This window comes from Balaenoptera physalus (assembly GCF_965194825.1).
Source record: "Balaenoptera physalus genome assembly, chromosome: 4".
Lineage (NCBI taxonomy): Eukaryota > Metazoa > Chordata > Mammalia > Artiodactyla > Balaenopteridae > Balaenoptera > Balaenoptera physalus.
The window spans coordinates 64,999,914-65,018,253 of NC_138891.1; the positions used below are offsets into that span (position 1 = coordinate 64,999,914).

The window sequence follows — 18,340 nt, forward strand, 5'->3', positions numbered from 1 at the left end:
ACCAAGCATTGAGGATGACGGTACAGAGAGGAACACAAGGTGACTTCTTCCCATTCTACAGGAGAGGGCAGCTGTGCTGTACGCTGGCTCAGCAACTTGCTGTCGGATCCTCTTCTCTTTAGTTGGATCTCCTGCCTCTTGCCATCTGGAGAAGGAAAAAAAAAGATGCTCCAGGTTTTGAAATCTGCTCCCTTGTCAGGTGACCTGCCCATTAGAGAACACGGCTTCTATCAAGACCATAAGCTACCTTGGCAGGTTCGAATAGATCAAAAGGGGCACATTCTGGGGCACCAGGCCCTGTCTAAGCATTGACCTGGCCTGCTCCCTACCTAAGGGCCTGGGAAAATGGCTTTGGAGAGGAATTCTGTATATGGTGACATAGGAACCAAGGCTGAATGACCACCACCTATTATTCAACGACCATCAGCAGAGCACAGACATTATGCCACGTGGGCTACCAACTTGGTGTGAAAGCTTGGACTCAGTGACATCTAAGGAAGGGCTTTTCCAACAAGAGGGGCCTATGATTCCACAGCTCCCTGTTCAATGGACTTTTCAGATCAATTGAGATAGTCTATCAAATTGTGACTCCAGAAGGGTTATGCTTGTGGGATTTTGCTTATTTGTTCTCTTTTTGTTGATTTTTATAGAATTCAAACCCTCTTAACTGCCATGGCCTCTTGTCCCTTCTTGTTCCTGATTCTGTTGTTTTTACACTGAAACTAATATACTTATGGTCTAGGATGTTGAACTATGTCATTTTGGGTTAAACGTTCCAACAGTTCTGTCCCCACAAAGGTGCTTTACGGCTGAGATGTGACTCAAAAGGTAAAGAGGAAAATGAGTTGTTTAGTATTGAATAGGGGGTAAGTGAGACATTGAGGATGAGTTCTTGACGGGAGAAGCTGTGAGATGCTGAAATGCATCCTGAGACTGGGCTCTGGACTATGTCCTCTGATCTTTTAAGCACAGACTTGCCTGGAGATAACAAAGTGGGCAGATATCTCTTATGATCCCTCTCATCCTCCGATTTTATGTAGAAACACTCTAAAAAGAGAATCACGGGGGGAAAAATGAAGAGAAACATCATGAGGATAAAAGGAAGAAGAAAAAGTAGAAGCAGCGGACCCTGGGGGTGGGTGGAGGTTGAGAAAAGCAGAATGTGATGGGAAAAAGTGGAGAAAAGTAAGAGAACTGCACTGAAACATGTTAAGAGGCTAAGGTACATGCTTAGCAAATAGACTCCTTATTGATGAATACATGAATAGATGCATTAACCATCCTCTCCAGCCCCATTTTACAGGTGGAAAACCTGAGATATAATTTGACTTGCCCAAGTCCCTGCTGCTAACTGGTGTCAGGGTAGGAAGGGGAGTCGGCCCACGAGAGGAGCAGGGCAGAGCTGAGCAGAGGCGGGAGAGCACTCTTCCCCCCCCCACCCCCGGAGGCTGCGTGGGGAGGAGTTGCCCTTGGGTCGTGGCCTGTGAGGCTCTGAAGGAGACAGGCTGAGGCCCCAGCCTTCTCTGGCTTTGCCTCCCGCTAACCAGGCCTGGAGTCACTGAGGCAGCGGCATAGAGTGCGTTACTGCCGAGGGCCTCACGGGTCCTCCCCGTCCCTTTCTTTTCCTTGATGGCCACAGAAGAACCAAACCCTGACCTAAAATCTTCCCTCCTCCTCTTGGGAGCCATGTGAAACATCCACTGGATTTGGAGGTTGGGCTCCTGGCCTTCCCTTGTTTTCTCTGTCTCCTCACGTTTCTTTGAGTCTCCTGAGTGCGGTTCCCAAAAGTTTCTCTCCTCCCTCAAGAAAATGGAGGCTGGGCAAGGACGGGAGTTCTTCCCAAGTCACGTGGAGGCAGGATCAATTTCCTGCAGATGGCCTGCCTCTGGGGACATCTGACAGATTTCCATAAATCCCCATCTTTTCATCCCTTTGGAGGAAGACAGGAATTCCCATCTATTTTCTCTCCCTCTGCCCCAGACCCTGCTCACAAACATCTCAGAAGGAACACTTGAGCTGGCGTCCTTCGAGTCATCAAGAAGGCTTCTGTCCAGGGAGATCAGCTCGCTGCTTTGTGCCCACCTAGAGGGGTGGGATAGGGAGGGTGGGAGGGAGGCGCCAGAGGGAGGAGATATGGGGATATATGTATATATATAGCTGATTCACTTTGTTATACAGCAGAAACTGTTATACAGTATAAAGCAGTTATACTCCAATAAAGATGTTAAAAAAAAAAAAGACTTCTGTCCTCCGATCCCATTTTATTTCTCTCTTTGCTCCTCTGTTGAGATCCCAAGCAGGATGGGCTTATCACGGAAAAGAGCCAAGGAAAGGGCAGTGCCACCGGGAAGAGGGCTCAACATATGCGAGTGAACTTTGTCTCTGTTACTCCCCCTCAGGAGACCGTGACCATTTTGAGCACTGGGATACAGGAGGGGACCCTGTGCTTCCTCTTCCCTGCTCCCAAATGACTCACGAACAACAGTATAGACCGGCCTCTGGTTCCAAGCAGACAGAGAAAAGGCAAGTCATGTTGCCCAGAGGAGGCAGCAGGGGTGTGCAGACCCCGCCCGCCGTCATCTCCGGGAAGGCCTGTCGAGAGCTCTTCTGCAAGCCCCAGGGAGCTCATGTGTTTTCACGCCCATCAGTGGGTCCTGGGCTTCAGGGTGCCGGGGGTTAGGCTGGAGGAGGGAGCTCATGTGTTTTCACGCCCATCAGTGGGTCCTGGGCTTCAGGGTGCCGGGGGTTAGGCTGGAGGAGGGAGCTCATGTGTTTTCACGCCCATCAGTGGGTCCTGGGCTTCAGGGTGCCGGGGGTTAGGCTGGAGGAGGGAGCTCAGAAGAGACTGTGTTCTTCCAAAGAGTGGGTGCTCTGGGAAGAAAACATGTTCCCACTGGCAGGAGGATGAAAACGATCTTCATTCCCGTCTTAGTCAACACCGACCGTCACTCCTCATGGCAGCAGTGTCAGGAAAGGAGAAGGCGGTACTTGGTCTTATGAGCCCCGCGATGTTGGGAGATGGCGCGGTGGGCTGGGCTGTTTAATGAGTCAGAGGTCTGCAGCAGTGCACGGGGGTAGAGATGAGAAAGCGTTCCTTCCTGACGTGTGGGACGACGGATGGGTGCTCAGGTCCACCAGCCAGCGGCTGGGAATCAGGCCTTGCGTGAATACCAGGCCTTGCTTTCCAGTTGTTGCTGCCACCTAGGCTGTTCTTAAATAATAAACTCATTTCATTCATTGACTGAGATGGGCTGAATATTCTGAAACCTGCTGTCATTCATTTTACCATCCTCCCTTTGGTTGGGCAGAGTCACTTTTGAAAGCAAGCCAACCAACCACCTTGCCCACCATCTTGTCCAGAACGTCTGCAGTCAGCCTGCCCTGACCCCAGCAGCCGAGCACAGAGCACGTGGAGCGTTACCTGCTCCCCTTACACTTTGCCCATTGAAAATGATAGCTCGCCCTACTAAGTGGGCCTCCCAGATGGTCTCTCGGGGCTTGACACAGCTCCAGTTCAGTTGCCCCAGCGGAGGGGGAGGGCCTGTCTGTACACCTCAGCAGCTGTCCCCTCCCCCAGTCTAGCTTCCTCGTCTTCACGTGGTGGGGGCAATAACCAGAACTGGTTTTTATATGGTTTTTAAACGAACCTGCAGATATGATGTTACTGTTTTATTTGTCCCAACTAGTACTGTGCCTAGTCTTTCTGTAACTCCTACTGTTTTAAACAATATTTATTTCAAAAATTAGAACACGCATCCTTCAGGTACATTTCTAACTCCTCCAAGTGCTTTGCGTTTTCTCTCTGGCATCATCAGTGCTTATAACACTCCCCGATTTAGTGTCTTTTGAGAATTTAGTTAACGTGCTGTTCACCTTCCTCTTTCCAGGTCAATCAGGAATGTTTTGAATACAGGTAAGATCTTCCTTGGGTTCCACCCAAAACTTTCTCCTATCAGTGACAGAGCAATGTCCTGGTTAACGTCTACTTGTGACAACTGGATTCAGTCAGTTGAGAAATGACTGAGCTCAGATGCACAACACCCTGAAATCTTCCTTCAGCAACATGGATGATACACACAACGTTTAACACTTAAGAAGGGATCCCCCATAATGCTGTATGTGTAATATTATGGTGTGAGGTGTCATGACATCTATAATTTAAAGTATTCCAGTAGAAAAAAAGATGAAGCAAATATGGCAAAATGATAACAACTGTTGAATCTAAGTGATGGGTCTATGGGTTCTCATTATACTTATGGCTCTACTTTTCTGTATGTTTGAAAATTGTCATAATAGAAATTATTCCCAGATGGTCTAATTCCAGGAAGTATATGTAACTGGGGGTGGGAGCTGCAGGAGGCTGATGGGGAGGATGGGAGTGGGAATTGCTTAGTCCTCGTAAGTTTATGATCATTACATTAATGCCTCGTGGTAGCACAGTGTGATGACAGCCAACTCCACACAGCAATTCAATGACATCGTCTATCATTAACACCTTCCATGCACGGATGGTTCTCTAAGTTAAAAGCTCTAGTTCTCAACCTTTTTACCTCAAGGATGTTGGGGAGAGAGGAAATATTCACCAGGAAAATTTTTCTTTTCTTGAAGATCATGCCATTTTCTGGTAACCACTTGGTACCAGTTTTTTTTTTTTTTCTTTAAAGAAAAGGACAAGAAAAATAAAGTTCATTAATTACTTTGAAAGTACTGTTGTTTAGTCCCTCCACAGCAGACTTTCTGGAATCTTTCTCTGGATTGCCACTTATATTGTGACATTTATAAATTCTTTTTTTTGGTATTATCTAACATAAAAAGAAATTACCATTTTTATTGCCCCTCACTTGTAATTCTTGCGAAGATTCCATTTTAAAAATAATTTTTTTTTGGAAGGGAAAAAGTTTTTTTGCATTTTTCTAGAAGCAGTCTTTTTACTCCAAATTATGATTCACTCAACACATTTTTAAAAGGACACTTCAAGTCTCCATCCCACCTTTAGATATCAGGTACTAAATTCTGATGTTTGACTGCCCGACCTCACTTCACTGGACCTTTGATGTTGCCTCTGTGTGTCTTTTAATACGATCTTTAATATTTTGTGAATACTCTGATCTGGCTGAACACCAAGGTGTTCGCGTTGGTGCTCTGTTCTCTGATCGGTGTCTTAGGAGGCGGCCCCACTGTGCCTGGGAGAGAGGGCCTAAGGGAGGTGGGCAAGACGTGTATGGACTTGCTGCCGCCCAGACCTGCTCTGGCCACCGTGCCACTGCGCCCAAGCTAATGCCGTTTCCACTCCAGCTCTGTGGAAGGGGGAGGGGAGGGACTTGGATTTCATTTTGAGAAGGAAGTAATCATGCACAGGGGTGGGGTGGGGGTGGGTTTGGGTGTAGTAAATCCCTGTCACCGTGCTTGAAGCTCAGTGGCCTCAGCCAGGGCACTGCCAGCACGAACATGGGCTCTGAAAGGCAGATCCTGACAGATCTGAATCCCAGATCTGCCCCATGAGATTTGCTCTGTTTCCTCATTTGTCCAATGGGGAACCGTATAGCTCTGACTTCATAAGGTTCTGGTGAAGTTTAAAAGTGGTCATAAAAGCAATAGGCTTTGGACTGGACAATAAATGATAGTTGTTATTTAATAACCATTTCATCAATGCCTGGACATTTCCATTTTACCATGAACTCAACGTTAAGCTTTTTTAAGAAAAAAGGATTTCTCAGTCCTTTCTTCCATTTTTGGACTGAGTGTTCAGGCTCATCTCCCTTGCCCAAATAAACCTGCTAGAAAACCCAGTTCTCTATCTCTTTTCATCTCATGAGTCTGTATCTTATTATGCTGATCTCTTACTGTGTTGTAATTCCACTTCTGTGCTGTCTTTTTTTGTTTTGTCAGTTCCGACCTGACCTCTCAGAAGTAGACTGCAAATATTTCTGTCTTTTTGTCCAAGTTGAATTTCATATTTTCTGAATCATGAAGCTGCCCTCCATGTGACCTAGAAAGCCCTTTGATGATCCGTATTTAGCTGTATCCATCACTCAACAGATGTCTGAGTAGTTAAAGGCCCTCATGAGCTCCCTCTACATCCTGTGGTTTCAAGTTTCTGAGTTGTTAGTTAAAAAGCTTTAATCCCTTCTACCCGCTTTCCCCTACCCATTCCAGGGTAGAAGGACAGATACCCATTTTAGCTATTCATTCATTCAACAAGTATTTACTCATTACCTGCTACATGCTTGATACTGGGTTAGATGTTATCCTCTTTGCTTCCAAACTGCATTTTCTAATTTGACCCATTTAGACGAGTACTCTAAGTTTTATGATTATTCCTCTAGAATCTTCACTGAGCATCCAATTAAATGGTCTCTTCTACCTGTAGTGTTTCCTGACCCCTGGGAGACTCGGAGGCTTAATCGCAAACCCTGGTGCCTTGCTATAAGGCACCTGCCATTGCGTCTACAGATTCCAAGATAACATAGGTTCAGCTTGGGATCCATCTCAGGGAGTTTAGTTAGCAGGTAAGTCTGCAGGGCTCTGCTCGTTGGCTTCCACCATGAACATGAAGAATGAAGTGGTAGCAAGGGTGAAATGCCCTGTAAGTTAAGCAGCTAGTTTCCAAAACCCCGTGGTTTTCTGTGTCCCTGGTTTCCCACAGAGATGCCCAGGAGGAAAGATGTCTCTCTGAGTTTTGAGCTCTCTGGATCTTGCCATTAGATAGCATCTCTTGGCATCTGAAAGGCAGCCTGCCATTCTGTTCTCCCGTGGAACACAGATGGCCCAGCCCACGTCTATCACTAATGAGGATCACATGCAGAGCCTTCTTGCTGGAGGCTCCCTTCCACAACCCTAGCTATCCTTCCCCGTGCAGGCCAGGCACTGCTGACCAGGGCATTTAAGTCTGAGAAGGCTGCTTGCTGCTCTCCTACTCACAGAGCTGAATAGAAAAATCCATTAGGTGTGCCTTGGGAAACGATTCTCAATCAGCTAGAATGTGAAACATTGAGGATTAAGGGATGGCTGCCAGTTTGATTGCAAGGGTGAAGTTTTGGGTTCTAGCTGCCCATGGAGGTTGTTGAGTTTCCATATGAGCAAGCACTGGAAGTTCTTCAGTAGGAACATGAGTAGATGGCCATACAGAGGTTGACCAGATAGGACATCGATTTTTCACTGCTGTGTAATCTCACCTAGGATGATGGTAGGGTTGGAAATAGTGAGATAAGAAGGTTAAAGGCATTAAAATATAGTAGAAAAAGCATAAATGTTGATGTAAGACAGACCCATGTCAAGTCTTTGCTCTACGACTTGCTATCTGTTTGACCTTGGACAAGGTACTTCACCTTTCTATGCACTAACTCCTTTTTCTGTGAAACAAGCAAAATGCCCAGATCATGAGGATTAAATGGGATAGCACATGAAAAGGCCTTGACACAGTGCCTTGTACTCAGCAAGCCATAAATGAGAATTCCCTTTCCTGTTTTCTTTCTATAGTAGAAATTTAAAAGATGTAATTGAGTATGGTGGAACGTTAAAGTGAGCTAAAAATGATGGCCCCGTGTGAAATTCTACACAATTCTGTTCACCTGTTTTATGCAAAACTTGACTGATATTTGAGGTGTAGGATAGTTTCTTTTTCCTTGCTATTTATTGCAAGTCGGATGCAGGTCTGGTACTCGTGACTAGGAGAACAGTTCCAAACTGCTAATATGAACACCAACAGAAATGCAAAATCTCTTTTGGGCTTAACACTGTAACTCATTCCTTTAACTTTCAGAGCTGCCAAGGAAAGATCACCACCACCACTAGCTGCCCTTGAGGGCGCCAATGATTCTGGTCAATCCCGCCATGTACAAGTGTGGTCTAACTGGTCAGTACCAGTTAGACCAGAAAGTACTTTTCTAGAACAAGGAGAAAAGTACTTTAGAAAAGTACTTTATGAATATTATTTTCTGATCCAGAAATCTCTCTGGGAGTCATCTTTCACTCTTTCAGAAAACAATGGACACTGAGGTTTGCTGCTCAAAAGGAAGTACTAGACCTATTGATTTAACACTGATGCCTACAAAAATAGTTTCAACAGCTTTTAAACAAGGTAGATCAATCACCGCTTGTTCCTCCTCAACTAGGTCAAGGCTCTTCCTATAAGAGCAGGTGGCTGTTCATTCCCTCACAAGTCAGCTCTTTCCATATTCGGCCAGCTAGCTCCAAGAGCGGTCATTAAATTGAATAAACATCGATCCTTTCCACAACTGTGTTCTTTAGACCTGGTTCTGTCCTCTAGGTCTACACAGATGAAATCTGACCCCTGGCAGCTATCCTGTTTTCCCCTTAATTTTTCCCCAATCCCTTCTCTACTCAGGAAGCAAAGAGGCCAGATCCTTGATTCTTGCTTGAAGACACGTAGAGGGGAACGATAAAAGCAGTTAAACAATCTCAGAAGAAACTAGAAAGAGTGTCTTAAGAAGAGAAGTTCCTTGTCCTAGAAAAGTACTTTATGGAATCTTATTGCAGAGGATGGTTAATTCCATGTTCCCATCTCCACGGAGAACAAAAAGAAGAAATGGTGGGCTTAAGGCAGTGTTTCTAATCAGTGGACGTCAAGAGACAAATCAAAGCCCACCATTTCTTCTAGAAGGGGATCTAGTACTTGACCACAGAACTCTTTTGTTCATGGAGCATTTTATGGATACTAGTATTGTGTGAAACACATTTTAGGAAATTATGGTTTCAGATATGCTGCAGAAACTTAAACTAGACTTTTGAAATAACTTCCTGATTGATTATGGTCAGATCCTGGGACTGGTGGCCAAGGAACACTGAAGTTTCCTTCCTTGGAGGGTTGGTAGACTCTTCCTCTCTCCCCTTCTCTCTCCCTTTAATATCAGCATTAGACATCCATCTGCCTGGGAGCCTTGGGGTGTAGGTCGGTGACACAGGGAATCTGGGAGTCTAGATCCTTCCCATCCCCAGAATCTATTTTTATGGATCTCAATCATGGTAGTGTTCCACGGAAGGTACAGCCTAGCTAGGACTGAGGGTTTTGGCTAAGAGGAGAGGGGGCTAGAGATGGGAAAAGTTGATGCAATTATTTTTGGCAGGAGTTGGAACCAAAGCAGCAGGAGAGAGTAAGTTTTAAGACTCTCTGGCAAAGTAACTTCCTAATCTGTCACTGGGTATGTGTAAAAAAGTGATTAGTGGGTCTCTATATTTATCATGATTACTCACAAATATGTAATTTACATAATATATACAGCACATTAAGTACTATGTCACCTTATATAATGTCCATATGTATAATGTATATGCATGTTATGTAACGCCAGTCTGGAGGTTCTTCCAGATTCTGCCAAGTATTTCCTAATTTATTTGGCAATTTTAACATATCTTTTCCATCTGTGGAAAGAACTCTCTTGAAAGGAGCTGGTCTCTGACCTGAAATATAATCATTCTACTAAGTCTGTCTCCATTCTCAACTCACTGGAGGAAACCTACAAAGACCAAGTCATAATGAGATGCAACGCCTAGCCCATTAGTCCAGGGACAACATAATGTATTGAAGACTTCCTGTTTCATTCTTTTTACTGCTAGAGGGGTAGAACTGTGGGGGCAGGTGAGAACATGTCTGGGGCATGGCCAGAATCAGAATGGGATGAGGAATAAGGGAGGATTCTCCCCTGACTGCCTAACTTTGAGAAGTCACTAAATTATAGTAAGCCTTGTTTTCCTCATTATTTAGATGGGGCTAATAATATCGTCTCTGTCAACGTCGGGGGTTGCTGTGAGGAGCATTATGATGAGGTACTCCACCGTGAGAAACCACAGTCCCAGTAGTTAAGGGATGAGTTGCAAAGTCAGATTAAACAACACCACCAGACTTACTGAGGTTACAAAATTGAAAGTACAATTCCACCAATGTTTGCTATACTTTGTGGCTTTAAGGAGGACATGGGACATGTCTCTCAAGCAACACTGCCAGTCCTGTGCACCACAGTGGGCAGGCAGGGGCCAGTCTCTGACTTGTGAGTCTCTAAGAATCACTTTCACCTGTTGATAGTGCCATGTCTCAAAAGCCTCAATCTTGGGGGGTTGAGGCTGAAACACATGCAAGAATTTCTGCAAATGTCTTAGAATCAGTGACCCCCAAATTGAACCTGCCTTCATTTCAGAATCAAGTGGCTTCCAAGATAGTACCTGCTGTCATTCTGAGCTTGTTAGTCCCATCCCCAAGGAGCCCATCATTCAGGACATTCTTCAGGTGGCCTGCTTTCCCCCTGCCCAGTGTTCTGAACTGTTAGGTTGAACAGGATGGCTCTAGATCTCTGTCTTAGACGGTCCTAGATGACTGCTTCTTTCAGAGTTAGGATCAGTTTGTACACACAATCTTAATTTTCCCTTCCTTGTGCAAAGTTCCTGACCCAGTGTTAGGAGATTAGAGGGAGCTCAGTGGAGTGACGTCGAGTGGGTCCAGGTTTCCTTTTCAGAAATCTCAGAGGGGATGGAGGCTGAAGGACCAAAGGTGCCGAGGTGAATGTTTCTTTCTACCAACAAAGCTCTCCACAGACTTGCCCTCGGGGAAGGCGGTGATGCTGTTGCCAGCTGAATGAAGCCCAGTGAACTCTGCTGAGGCCCCTCTGGGCACTGGCTGGCAGCTCCTTGCTGAGGTGCCTCTGTCCTCCTTGTGCCTCTCCACTGAGGTCATCCGGGCAGCCAGAGGTGTTTCTAGGTTAAGAGACTATGATGACCATGATGAGATGACATGTGGAGAGTTTAATTTGAAGATCTGTCCACTGCCTTCAACCCTGGACCAACTTCTCACCAGGGCAGGCCAGAGAGAGTCTCTGGGAAGTATTGGGAGGCCTCATTCTCTCATGTGGGCTTGTCCCGTCCACACATGTGCCACACGTTCATTCCTCCCTGGCAACCTGGATCCAAATGGAATCGTTTCTCAGTGACCAGAAGTGACCCTTTTCCAAGATGTGTAGGTTCTTTTCTCTATTACATATCTTCTTAGTGGTACCTAGTCCCAAACCACATTAGCCAAGATACCATGGACAAGTCTCTTAACTTTTCCGAGACTCAGTTTCCTTATCTGACAAATGGGAGAGTAAATCCTGCCCAGCATAGCTTTCATGTTGTTTTGAGGATCTAGAATAGAAATTCTCAGTCTCTTTATGATAAGGAGATACTTTAATTTCCCTTAAATCTCATGATCACCACGGGGCAATGTGCCTTGACAATGAAATGGCAGAAACAGGGAGTCAGAGCCTTCTTTTTCTTTCCCACTTTCTGTTCTTGTACTGCATATTTTTTTCAATCCAGAAAAATCCACCAGTAAATAAATATTTGTATATATAAATATATATATGCTACATATATGTACACACACCTAAGACCTTCAGTAGGGCCTCCAGGTCGTGCTCGGGGAGTGGTCGTTGCAGAGGCAGGAGGGAACTGCCTGACGCCTTGTCTCCTGGTCTCAGCAAAAGGCCCTTCCCTCCCATCTTCTTTGCCTTCAGGAATAGTCTGCCACCAGGGCTTGGAACTCAAACAGGAAACACGCTGTGGCTTGAAAAAGAAAGAAGCTGGGGGTGGTTTTTTTTTTTTTTTTTCTTCCCTTTTTACACAATATTATGACACCAATTTGAAAAATAAATCTCAGTTTCTCTGCTTTCCCTCCCAGGTGTTCACAGAACTAAGAAAATAAATACCACATCTAAGGTGTGCTATGTAGGCAGCTCTGGGGGCTCTTGGAGCCGGCTCTAAACAAACACACAGCCACCAGAAGGCTTCAGGAAAATCACCAGTGCCCACTGAGAGTGCGCAGAACCAAGAAGGGAAACACAGCTTTCCACAGCCTTTCTGCCTCCTCAGCAAGTTCCAGGAGAAGCTGTCACTCGAAGGACAACCGAGAAACCAGCGTGCGTATGCTGAGTCCTGCCAAGGGCTGCGATCTGAGAGTCGGAGGTGTTTTTGTCTCCTCACAGAGGGACCTTTGTGAGCGTCCCCTGGAACGCAGGCTCTTTCCCTTGGCCACATCCGATCTCCCCTTAGACAGGAAACCTGCAGCTTGCTCCTTGCGAGCGGCGAAGAAACTTGCAGGGCTGGTGGAAAGAAAGGGGGGGTTTCTCCTTCAGTCTCAGAAAGTCCCGCTCAAGGTCTTCTGGGAAAGTGGAGGTTGCTGCATGAGCCAGCTGCACCCTGGAGGGCCCTAAGTCCATTCACAATGTCCTGCCGGCACTGGTTCTGTTGGAGTGTGTCCATGGTTGAAATAGAATGGATGTCAGGGTGAAGCCTTCTTCCTGAACGGTGGCTTGGCTTCCACTGGTTGGAGAAGAGTGTGTGTGTGTGTGTGTGTGTGTGTGTGTGGTGTGTATGTGTGTGTGTGTGCTTCAGTTTCTTGTCTTCTCTCTTGGTTGAACTGGCATTGGGCATAGTGTCTAGTCTTTTGAACGGCTCTTCCTCCTCAGAGAAAAGAAGCTGCTCTTCTGGGGGGGCCCCATCATCATAGGCACTTGGTTCTTGTGAGTAATTTTAATCTAAAAGCAAAGAGGCAGAAATGAATTAGTGGCCTGCAAATCCTGGGAGCCTATGGAAGAGTGAGCTGCAGAGAGAGGAAGGGAGGCCAGCTTCGGGCTGGAAGGAGCCCCGTGCAGAAGGACGACTGTCCTTGAACAGCTTCAAAATTGGCAACTGGACCCTGACTGGGCCTGGCGTTTGGCACTGCTGGAAGCAAGGGGCGGAAACGCTGGGGAGAGACAGGTGTGAGCTTCCCACGTGGCGATCAGCTCACACCTGTCTCATGTTCTTGCTATTCATAGTCCCTCAGAATGTCACAGCCGGAGGAGACCTCAGGGACCATCTCATTCAACCCCTCTGCAGGATAGATAAAGGAATGGAGATCTCAAGGCTCTCTTGAGCCTTGGATTAGCCTAAGGTCGCACAGAGAGGGCCAGAACAGCTAGAGCCTAGTTCTTTGGATTCCCCGCCTCCACTGCTCCTGGCCATTCCTGCCCGGGCAGTGCAGAGATGTCAACCAGTAACTCCAAACTGACCTAGGGGCTTCAGTCTGACCTCTGATCCAAGCGCTACTCAGGTGGAAAGTTTCCAAGGGAGTCTCTTAGGCGTTTCCTCTTTTCTTAGTCTTCTAGGGGAGATCCAAGTTTCTTTTAAAAGCTTTTATTTTTGTTTGAATTTTAGGTTTAATGAGTGCCTTCTCCTGCAAACTTTAAGTCAATTGGAAATGAAAGACACTGGTGAATTCTCATTTTTTGGTCTTTCTTCCCAACCCTACCCTCAGGGTATGGCTTCAAAATGCTTACTCCCTATTTTAACGTGGCCTGGTGACACTGATGCGCTGATAATCTGCATTGTCAGTCCAGCAACATTTATCAAGTAGGAAGATGATGTGGGAACAAGAGGCACTTAGGATTCAAAGACCTGGGTTTGGGTCCTAGGACTCCCCCTTCTTTGCTGTGAACCTTTGGACAAATCATTTAGCCTTCAGAAGCAGTGCTTGCGGAACCGTAAAATGAGGATAGTAGCATTTATTCTATTTTTCTCACAAAGTTGTTGTGAAGATCAAATGACAATCTGTCAATAAAAGCCCAATGTAAACTGTAAAATGGAATGCACCAGTTAAATAATTTATCTTACACTGGAGGAGGAGAAAGATGCTTGTCAAAAGAAACACAATCTATGAACCTGTTCTCATGAGTTTTACCACCTACTGAAATGACGGTGTGACCCTAGAGGACAACAGAAGAACTCTTGAAGAGAGAGACCCATCAACAAGTTTAAATGTAGGATAAGCCAAGTGGTGTCAAAAAGAAGTTAGGTAAGGAATGAGAAGAACCTGAATGGAGCCATCGAGGAAGAATTTTAAGATCTGAAAGGAAGGGAAGAAAACGTGTTGGTGAAAGAGAAAGGGAAGGCACTAGGTTGAGGGGCTACATACCAGCTGGTTGAGTGTGGACCAAAGGATGAGAAATGAGGCCAGGGATACAGGTGGGCCAGTTGGAATAGGGCTTTAAAGGGAAGGAGGCAGCAGAGATTGGGCTTAATATGAGGTAGTGGGGAACCATGATAACTTTTTAAGCTGGAGGATAACATGAAGAAAAGAGTTTGAAGGGAATTATTCAATAGCTGTTGTCAAGATGAGCTGGAGCTGGGAAGAGTCTGGCTAAGAGGGTTCTACTGCAAGCCAGGTTTAAATTTATAAGGCCCCAGGATATAGAAAGAAAAAGATGGGGCCAAAAGTCATTGTGGGGAATGAACATAACCTGGGGGAAGGAAGCTGAAAACGACTGTTAGGTTGGTTTCCATCAGCCTGGAAATCTAGGAGGGGAGCAAGTCTCTCTGTTTTGTGGTAGTCATCAGGGGAGCACACCGACACACATCAAGTACCGTTTTGTGTTATGTGCCTTTTTATGGGCATTGTCTTTATCTCAGAATTCAGGGAAGTGAGGCACTTATCTGTGGTGTGCAATTTAGCCCCATCTGATGGTAGTGATTTGTGGCACATTTCCTGTGGTAAGCCTTGTCCCACTCCGGAGCACAGGAGCCCCGAGGGGAAGAAGACATTCACCTTATTCACCTTGGTATTCCCTGAGCCAGCGCAGAGCCTGTACCTGCTATGGAAGTACTGACTAGTTAGCACAGCCAAGAAGAATGGGGGAATGTTCTGGCAGTGGAGCGGGCCGTGCTTGGGACAGAGAGTGGCAGCTGTGGCACCGTTTACATTTCCCACTGATGGAGCCCATTTTTTTAGACCGTGCAAGATCCTTGATTCTCCTTTTTCTCCCTCTAGCTGACCAGTTTATTTGCTTGTTAGCACCTCCAGGGCAAAGGGGAGGAGGTGAAACTCAAAGCCCTTTCATTTGGGTTTTCAGCAGTTTTGACAAAGGTCTTGATGGGGCAGGAGTTTGGAGATGCTGGGTAACGTGAGGTTTTGATGTGGTTTGTGGATTCTAGTTCTACAGATAACTGGGAGTTCACTGTATGTACATACACTGGGGGCAAGAAGTATGAGATCATGTCCTCATCTCGAGTCAAAGAAATGTCAGTATCTTACCCCCTCATCCTCAAATTAGGAGGGGCTAGTGGGTTAAATAGGTAAGATCCCATTTTAGGAGGTAGTTGGATGTGGTTAAATCTGCCTTTTCAACCCCTGATGGAAAGAGAGCATCCCACATTTCTGTAGTTAGAACCCAAACGTCTCTGGTCAGGCAATTTATTAAAGTCTGTATGATTGTCTTAAAAACCCTTCATCACATTTATAACATCTGGCAAGCACTAGGGACAGCAGCCCCATGCTCTTAGTTTTCTGTTTTATTACAGAGAAAATTTGTTAACAGTTAAACATATCACATTTTCCTTAGAAAGTCCTTGCTCATAGTGTAATAATAGTCACCCATTTTCCCCTTCCCTAGGTAAGTAACATTTAATTCTTTAATGGAATTGGAGATTTTTTGGTTTTTTTTTGGAGTATACTTTGAGGTGAGAGGTTACTATACAGTTATCCCTTGGTATCCATAGGGAATTGGTTCCAGGACCCCTGGCAATACCAAAATCCATGGATGCTGGTTCTATACAAGTCTCTTGTGTAAGATGGTATAGTATTTGCATATAACCTATGCACATCCCGTATACTTTAATCATTTCTAGATTACTTATAATACCTAATGCAGCGTAAACGCTATGTAAATAGTTGTAAGTATAATGTAAATGCTATGTAAATAGTTGCCAGCATACAGCAAATTCTAGTTTTGCTTTTTGGAACTTTCTGGAATTTTTTTTCCTCAATATTTTCTATTCAAGGTTGGTTGAACCCAAGGATGCGAAGCCCATGGATGTGGAGGGCCGACTGTATAATGGCACTTTCCCAAACAGGCAATTTCTTGGATACCATATGTTAAACAGTCCATTACTTTCAAATTAGTTTATGATCTTCTCTCCTTCATTAGTTTTTATGTATACTAGGGTTTCTTAGGGCTCTCTTCTGTACTATTATCTATCCAATATTGCGTCAATTGCTGTGGCTTTATAACTATTTTAATATCTTGTGGGAGGTCCTTCTTCACAGCTCTTTTATAAAATGCCTTAGCTATTGCATTGTTTTGTCAAGTAAAAAAAACTGCATTAGAATTTTGTCTGGGAGTCCCTATTTAGAAACATAGGATGTTTCTAAATTCAAATCTTTTAAAAAATATTACTTAAGTCTTGAAATCTTCTTCATCTATTTTTCACAATTCAGTTTGGTATTTTGTTTTTGTCTGTTGCCATTATAATACTTAAATTTTTTCTATTATATTCCTCTGATTGGTTATTGCTGGTATGTACAAAAGCTATTAACTTTTGTCTATCTTTCTGTACAGCTTCATTGAAATAATTTAACCTATGAGGTTTTCAGTTGATTTTATTAGCTTTCTATATACATAACTATATTATCTGCAAATAATGACAGTTTTGATTCTTTTCCAAATAGTTATATTTCTTCTCTGCTTCATGTGTTTTGCACTGGTTAGAACTTCCAAATAACATTAGCACACATGTCTTACCCATGATTTTAATGAGAATTCCGCTAGTGTGTTACATAAAATATTACTCATTGGTTTAAGATAGATATTTTTCGGGACTTCTCTGGTGGTCTGGTGGTTAGGACTCCATGCTTCCACTGCAGGGGGCACGGGTTCGATCCTTGGTCAGGGAACTAAGATCCTGCATGCTGCGTAGCACGGCCAAAAAAAAAGGAGATTTTTTTCTGTTTTTTTCTTTTGAGGAAGTGCCTTTCTGGTCTGAGTTTTCATCTTTAAAAATCAGAAATGTTGAATGTAATTGAGTATTTTGGGGTCATCTATTCATATTATCATGTGATTTTTCTATCCAAACTTATATAAGAAGACATCTTCGCATTCCTTTGATATATTCTTCTTGAGGAGTGAATGATTCTTTTAATATATTGTTCAATTCTATCTGCCGATACTTTATAATTTTTGTATCATGTTCATATTTGAGATTGGTCTGTAGTTTTCTATTTTTAAGCATAGTTTTTGTTAGGTTTTTGTATCTGTCTTAATTTTATCAAATGGATTGGGTAGCTTTCTATCTTTGTTCTATGGAACAGTTTACATAAATATTTATTCCCTAATAATATGGAAGAACTCACCAGTAAGATCATCTGTTTTAAGATCATTGTGGATGTAATTCTTTGAAAACATTTTTCATTTTATTAAGGTTGCCTAGGATTTTTATAAGATGTTCAAGTTTATTAGAATCAAGGTAAAACTATATATATGTCATATAATATCTTATTAAATAAAACCATTACCATATTTATATTTATATTACATATGTATTAAATATTTTAATATCTCTAATCTGTTCTTCTTTTTCTCTTTTTAAAATTAAGTTTTCAAACATTTGACATGTTTAAAGAACTAGTTCTAGATTTTCCTGTTTTTTAATTGTTTAATTTCTAATTTTATCTTTATTTTCTTCCTTCTGCTTCTCCTAAGTTTGTTTTATTATTCTTTTAATTTGGGGATTATTCATTACATTTTTTTCCTTTTCAAATGATGGAAGTATATGAGACTCTGAATTTACTTCCAAATACAATTTAGGCTATATTCTATAAGGTTTGAATGTGAGCCTTCTCATTTTTATTATTTTTTAAATAGTCAATAATGTTAGCTTTGATCGCCTCTTAAATCTATTATTCTTTAGGAGAATTTAAAAATCTCTGAGTGATTGATTGGATTTTATTTATTCATTTAATCTTCTATTATTAATTTCTAGTTTTATTGCTTTGTGGTCACATAAAACAACCTTTATAATTTCTGCTTCTGGATTTTATATATATGTTTTCTTTGTGAACTAGTTTATGATCTATTTTAGTAAATATCCTATGAACCCTTGAAGAAATGAGATATTTAATTATTTAAGGCATAGTTATTTCATCCAAGTTTAATTTTTAAATTGAGGTATAATTGACATATGACATTATATTAGTTTCAGGTGTACGACTTAATGATTTGATATTTGTATATATTGTGAAATGATCACCACAATAAGTCTAGTTAACATCTGTTATCATAGTTACAAAATGTTTTCTTGTGATGGGAACTTTTAAGAGTTACTTAGCAGCTTTCAAACATACAATACAGTGTTATTAACTATAGTCACTCTGCTGTATATCACATCCCAGGACTTAACTTATTTTATAATTGGAAGTTTGTACCTTTTTACCCCCTTCACCCGTCTCACCCACCCTGCTCCCCCTACCCCCACCTCTGACAACCACCAATCTGTTCTCCATACCTATGAGCTTGTTTTTTTAAAATCCAAGTTTTATGTC

At 43.3% G+C, this 18,340-nt stretch overlaps 1 protein-coding gene across 3 annotated transcripts in view; it reads right to left on the reverse strand.

Moving 5' to 3' along the window:
- Window positions 1–6,102: 6,102 nt before the first annotated feature.
- DGKG (diacylglycerol kinase gamma) overlaps window positions 6,103–18,340 on the reverse strand; it is a 165,933-nt gene continuing 153,695 nt past the window's right edge. For all 3 annotated transcript variants that reach the window (XM_082461454.1, XM_082461453.1, XM_082461452.1), the window contains one exon: window positions 6,103–12,524. In XM_082461454.1, coding sequence (XP_082317580.1) covers window positions 12,426–12,524 — 99 coding nt within the window. In that variant the 3' untranslated portion in view covers window positions 6,103–12,425. The remainder of the gene's footprint in view (window positions 12,525–18,340) is intronic.